The sequence below is a fragment of the Pleurodeles waltl genome, chromosome 12 (genome assembly GCF_031143425.1).
Source record: "Pleurodeles waltl isolate 20211129_DDA chromosome 12, aPleWal1.hap1.20221129, whole genome shotgun sequence".
Lineage (NCBI taxonomy): Eukaryota > Metazoa > Chordata > Amphibia > Caudata > Salamandridae > Pleurodeles > Pleurodeles waltl.
In genome coordinates, this window is record NC_090451.1 from 510,974,035 (window position 1) to 510,980,034 (window position 6,000).

At 40.5% G+C, this 6,000-nt stretch overlaps 1 protein-coding gene across 1 annotated transcript in view; it reads left to right on the forward strand.

Moving 5' to 3' along the window:
* Positions 1-4,228, forward strand: part of POLR2C (RNA polymerase II subunit C) — a 46,278-nt gene extending 42,050 nt beyond the window's left edge. The window contains exons 8-9 of the mRNA XM_069217324.1: positions 2,420-2,494; positions 3,610-4,228. Coding sequence (XP_069073425.1) covers positions 2,420-2,494; positions 3,610-3,754 — 220 coding nt within the window. The 3' untranslated portion in view covers positions 3,755-4,228. The remainder of the gene's footprint in view (positions 1-2,419; positions 2,495-3,609) is intronic.
* The last annotated feature ends 1,772 nt before the right edge of the window (positions 4,229-6,000 follow it).

Genomic DNA, 6,000 nt, shown 5'->3' on the forward strand with positions numbered 1-6,000 from the left:
TCTGAATTCCCCTAGGTGTCTAGTTTTCAAAAATACACAGGTTTGATAGGTTTCCCTAGGTGCCGGCTAACCTTGAGGGCAAAATCCACAGCTAGGCACTTTCCCAAAAACACGTCAAATTTCAATGTAAAAATGTGATGTGTCCATGTTGTGTTTCCTTTCACAGACATTAGGCCTACCCATGCAAGTGAGGTACCATTTGTATCGGGAGACTTGGGGGGGGGGGGGGGGGGGAGGGAACACAATAGAAGAGTGAGTGTTATTGCCCCTTGTCTTTCGCTACATTTTTCCCTTCCAAATATAAGACAGTGTGTGAAAAAGACGTATATTTGAGAAATGCCCTGTAATTAACATGCGACTACTGGGACCCCGGAATTCAGGGATGTGCAAATAACCACTGCTTCTCAACACCTTATCTTGTGCCCGTTTTGGAAATGCAAAGGTTTCCCTGATACCTATTGTTCACTCTTTATATTTCACCAAATGACTTACTGTATACCTGGTATACAATGAAAACCCATTGCAAGGGGCAGCTCCTTTATTGGCTCTGGGTACCTAGGGATCTTGATGAAACTACAAGCCCTACATATATCCCTCCAGCCAAAAGACCCGGCAGACGTAACATTATATTGCTTTTGAAAATCTGATATGGCAGGAAAAAGTTAGAGTAAAACGTGGAGAGAAATGGCTGGCTGTGTTTTTTTTTTTTTTTTTAAACCTCAATTTCAATATTTTTTGTATTTTAGCTGTTATTTTCTGTAGGAAAACCTTGTAGGATCTACAGAATGATCCGTTGCTGAATTCAGAATTTTGTCTACTTTTCAGAAGTGTTTAGCTGCCTGGGATCCAGCATTGGTTTCATATGCATTTCTGTCACTAACTGGAAGGAGGCTAAAAGCACAAAAAATAGTGAAAATGGTATGCCCCAGTAAAATTCCAAAAGTGTGTTGAAAAATGTGATTTTCTGATTCAGGTCTGCCTGTTCCTGAAAGCTGGGAAGATGGTGATTTTTAGCACTGCAAACCCTTTGTTGGTTTCATTTTCAGAGGAAAAAAAAACACAAACCTTCTGCAGCTATTTTTTTCCCTCCCTTTAAAAAAAAAAAAAAAAAAGAGTTTTTGCTGTATTTTGGCTAATTTCTTGGTCTCCTCTAGGCGAACCCACAAACTCTGGGTACCTCTAGAATCCTGAGGACGTTGGAAAAAAGGACACAAATTTGGTGTGGGTAGCTTATGTGGACAAAGTTATGAGGGCATAAGCATGAACTGCTCCAAATAGCCAAAAAAAAGGCCTGTCACCTAAGGGGGAAAAGGCCTAGCAGAAAAGGGGTTAAAACATCTGACCCTAAGTGATGTGCTTTTCACTCGCAATCCTCTCCCTGAGTCTTTTGGGACATGAAAGTTTTATATGAACAGAGATCCACAGACCTTCGTCCTGGTTCCCTTCTATGCTGTCAGATTTATTAAAAATGTGATTATTTTTTTTTTATTTCTTTTTTTTTGAGTCACAAAGTGGAGCATTGATCAAATGGTCACTGTTGCAATGCAACTCAGAAAAAAAAGGATCTGCAAGACAGTTTGGCATGGAGAGAAAAATATGTAGACTCTGTCTACAGGTAAATGAATCTTATCCATTTCACTTTTGTGTAATGCATGAAAGAGTTCCAAGAATTTATAAAGGAAAAGGGGAGCTTCTCTAATTCAGCAACCAAACTTCTCCTGTGAGGCCAGGAAGATAAAATGGTAGCTGCATAATTTACCTTTTATGTGCCTCAAGTACAGTGGCTCATCATCCATCTACCAAAATCTGAAAAGAGTATCTCTTTTCTTAAAGTACTAGTTTTCAGAGATCCTTTCCTTTCCTTTCACTGGGGTTTAAAAATCACTTGGAGGATCTTATGTTGGATAAGTGATGCTTGCCTGAAGCAGATACCGAAAAGGCATTTAGTTTAAGTCAGCTGGTTTCTGATTCATTATTCATTGATCCTTGTAGTTCAGTTTTCCAGTGTTTTATGTTTTATCAAACTAAGTATAATTTCCAGACTTGTCTTTTATTTCATTTAATATTATTATATAGCTGACCAGGATTTTCTGATATTGAGGCTCTTCACATGAAAAATTAAGATAGTGTACATTTTGTGCCAGAAGATGGCTCTAAAACAATTGTTTCGGTACAGGCGAGATTCTGAAATTGGAAAGTTAAAGAAATTGGGTGTTGTGGCTTCTGATATTTCTCAATGGAGAGTGGATTCATCAGGTATGAGACATTGTTGTCTGTGGCCATAGAAACTAGGCGGTAGTGTGTGCTGTATTCCTGCATGGAAGATAAGCCAGTGGAGGCAGCACAGTATGAGAATGATGTCATCGATTTGTGAAATGATCTGTGATCTCTGAAATATTACTCCATTATTTTCTTCCAGGCCAAAGAGTGAGTACTCTGAAATAGATGAGGATGAAGCTGAAGCCCCATATGATCCCAACGGGAAGCCAGAGAGGTAAAGAGCTGGAGCGTGTTATTCTGGTCTGTTGTACTGATGAAAACATACTTTCAAAAGATCTGTACAATAACTGAATTTGCTTTTGAAGTTGCCACCGAGCTGCTTTTAACAGAATTAATTGGAGCATTACAACTTCTGTTGCGTTCTTCATTGGCTGTGGCTGCAATTCTGACCACTATAGGATGTGTGTAAAATGATTTTGAAGTGTATTTTTCCCTGGTAGAGACTTTTCATAACTGAATGGCCTCCAAAATCTAATGGTTGCACTATGGTGTTTGTTATAAAAAAAAAAAGAAAAGAAAGTTGATATATATATATAGCCCGGACTTGTAGTGGTCCTACACTTAGAAACGTTTAGGCATGTAATAGTCCATTTTTGTGGCTTCTTTGTACAATGTTTTACCTGAAGGATTGGGGCATTACACGTTAGATCAGTGGTTACCAACCTGTGGTCCGGGGACCCCTGGGGGTCCGCGAAGACATCTCAGGGGATCTGCGAGGGCCTAGAAAATCAAAAAGTATTAACAAATATTGACAAATTAGGTCCCTGGCTTCTAGTAATGACTCAGGCGGGGGTCCCCGGATTCCCTGATGATTCAGTGGGGGTCGCTGGGTTCCATTAATGTTACATTTGGGGTCCACAGAAATCAAAAGGTTGGGAACCACTGCGTTAGATGATTTTGTAAATATCTGGTACGTGATGTGGCTGGAGCCTTTGCTGCATCTGTGTTAGGCAGATTTCCTAGAAATGCGTCATTGAATTTGTGTGCTACCATTGTTATTATTAAGAACTTGGAGAACACTGTACTTAGTATAGTAGGAATGTGTGTTCTTCATTTAGATTGTGTCAGTGTTGAAAAGGTTTGTTGCTTAGATAACATTTTCTGGTGTTTGCTGAGGGTTTTTGTGCATTCCGATCCAGTGATCTTGAGTGTTCCTCTAACTTAGTTAAGCTCCCACCATAGATCAAGAGATATCCAGTGTTCTTATTAAATGGAATTTACAGGGAGGTCATTGTAGAAGCCACTTGAGCAAGTGCTCCCAGTTTTCGAGAAGAGGCAGGCTTAGATATTTCGTTTTCAGATGCTGATTCTCTATATTTCTGTCCCCAGATTTTACTATAATGTGGAGTCCTGCGGATCGCTGCGGCCCGAAACCATTGTTCTCTCTGGCCTGTCAGGCCTTAAGAAGAAGCTGAGTGACCTCCAGACACAGCTGAGCCATGAAATCCAGAGTGACGTCCTCACCATTAACTGAGCCACAGCCGACCCGGTGAAGGGAGGAGCACTCGTCAGTAGTAGAGACTGCTTAGCTTACTTCAGAAAGCCTCACCTAATTTCCCGGCAACACCCAGTCATAGTTCAATTAGTGTTTAACGTGCCACCGGAAATTGAGGCAATCGTGTGACTCCCAGGCCGAGCTTAGGACGGTCCGAAATAAGACTATATAGCATGGAAGGTCGAATCCTAAAAAGGAGATCTCCACTTTGGAGGCAGATGTTTTGTTCCATAGTTGTAATCCTGTCCCTGAACTGCTGGGTGGAGTAGCTCGGAATTTCCGGCAATAATTTGGTTGTATTTGTTATTCTCATGTACATTAGGACATTTTGTTCATTTGTGGCCCGAGGTATCACGTTTTATCCTATATTTGTAAAAGTAATCCCTGTGAGTTTGGGATTTTCGTTTGGTTTATTTAATACTGAAATAAAGTTAAACGTTTTTTTTCTTTAAATTGAAGTGTTTTTTTATTTTTTATTTTACTCCAAGGAATTATAAACGATTATTATATGCAACCGGTATTTTAGGATACATCACATTAATACACTGTACACAGAACCCAACCAGAGATATAGCAGCATTAGCTGAATACCTCACTGCATTAGTTAAATAACAAAGTCTTGTATAATGAGTTGAGTGTAAAAAAACAAAGCAACAGGGTGCGGGGTTCCACTCAGAATGCGTCATTATGATTTAACACAGGATTCCACAGAATATTGTTGTGTGCTTTACTAACCTAAAAGAGTGAGGGAGATTAGTTGACACCGTTTTACAAGGTAGAATTATACTTCTTCTTTGGCTATGCAGTGCCTCAGTCATCCCCGACTGTTAAAACAGCATGACCTACAGGTTGGACTTTCCCTAAGGATGATGCCTAGACTGGCCCATCCCTTTGTCTTCCAGCACATTAAAGAATGAGAGATGCAGTGTCCTGTCTGTTATTATTAGTTAGGATGTATGTATCTTTCCCTTTCGAATTCCAGATGCCTGTTTGTAAAGTTCATGTGTATGCAGTGCCTGAGGCCAATTGTTCACTCGCATCACAAAAACAAATTGCATTCCTTAGCTGGTAATACCATTAGCAGCCTGCATTTCCCTTGTATTTAGTTCCCTGCCTGGTAATTTTGGGAAAAATCGTGGACATGTAATTTTTACCACTCGTTACACTGTATCTCAGCCATCAGAAGGCAGGAGGGGGGTGACGGGTGTTATCGAGGAGTAAAACACGGTTCTATGATTTGAACGTCTGCTAACTGTATTGCACTGAACCATTGCTATAGCACTTTTTTACCTCTTGTTGAGTCTTCAATTACAGAGATGTTTACTTGTACAAAGCAGGGGGAAAAAAACTAACTAGATTACCAGACGTTTTCCCTGCTATGCTTCCTTTTGACTCAATTCAAATAAGAAGCAAGTAAACTTAACAGAAGCAACTAACAGATCTAAAGCAGCCCTCCAGGCAATAATGAGGTTCCAGAATAACTCCTTGCTAATGAAGATAATTCTACAAAAAATACTTTCTGATTCGTTGTGTCTTTCTGTCCTGCTATTTTTATGTTTTCTCGTCCCTTTTTATTTTTAGGGTCGAGCCTGCGTGGCATGCGCTTGCGCATGTGTATCGCAGAAAGACGCTTTAGGGTTTAGAAAAGGGCTCGGAGCCCTGTCGACATTACGTCAGTGTTTTTTATTGGTTCGTGGGCTTGCCTATTAAAATCTGCTTGCTTTCATTAGTCGAAGGCATGCATACGTCATGCCTTTTCCAGTGGTTAGCCCTCCTCGAGCGCATCGACCAAGTACAGAAAACATGCGAGGCTCGCTGTTTTCTGTCGGATCGTGGACTACTTTTTCTCTAATTTAATTGCGCGATTTCGCTTGGCAAAAGTCGAGCGCTTTACATAGTTAATTACACTTTTTCGGGTTACGTACATAAATGCACTTTTGCCGATAGGTGAAAAGTTGGGTTAGGAGTTTACAACGCTATCAGCTCTAACATGAGCAAACGCGAGACCCGTTGCATTGCAAATGCTTGTTCTATCTTGTGCCAGTCTAGCATGGACACTAAGGTACTTCTCTTAGAGCTGAGCGTGGAGTCTTCCACTGTCTGCTTTTCGTTCTTAAAGAAAACAATTGGGTGTTCACAAGTTCCTTGCAACTTAGTTGGGCTAAAGGAGAACTGTGCTGTTTAACCTACACGACCATTCTGCTCTGTAGAATTCACACCCTCAA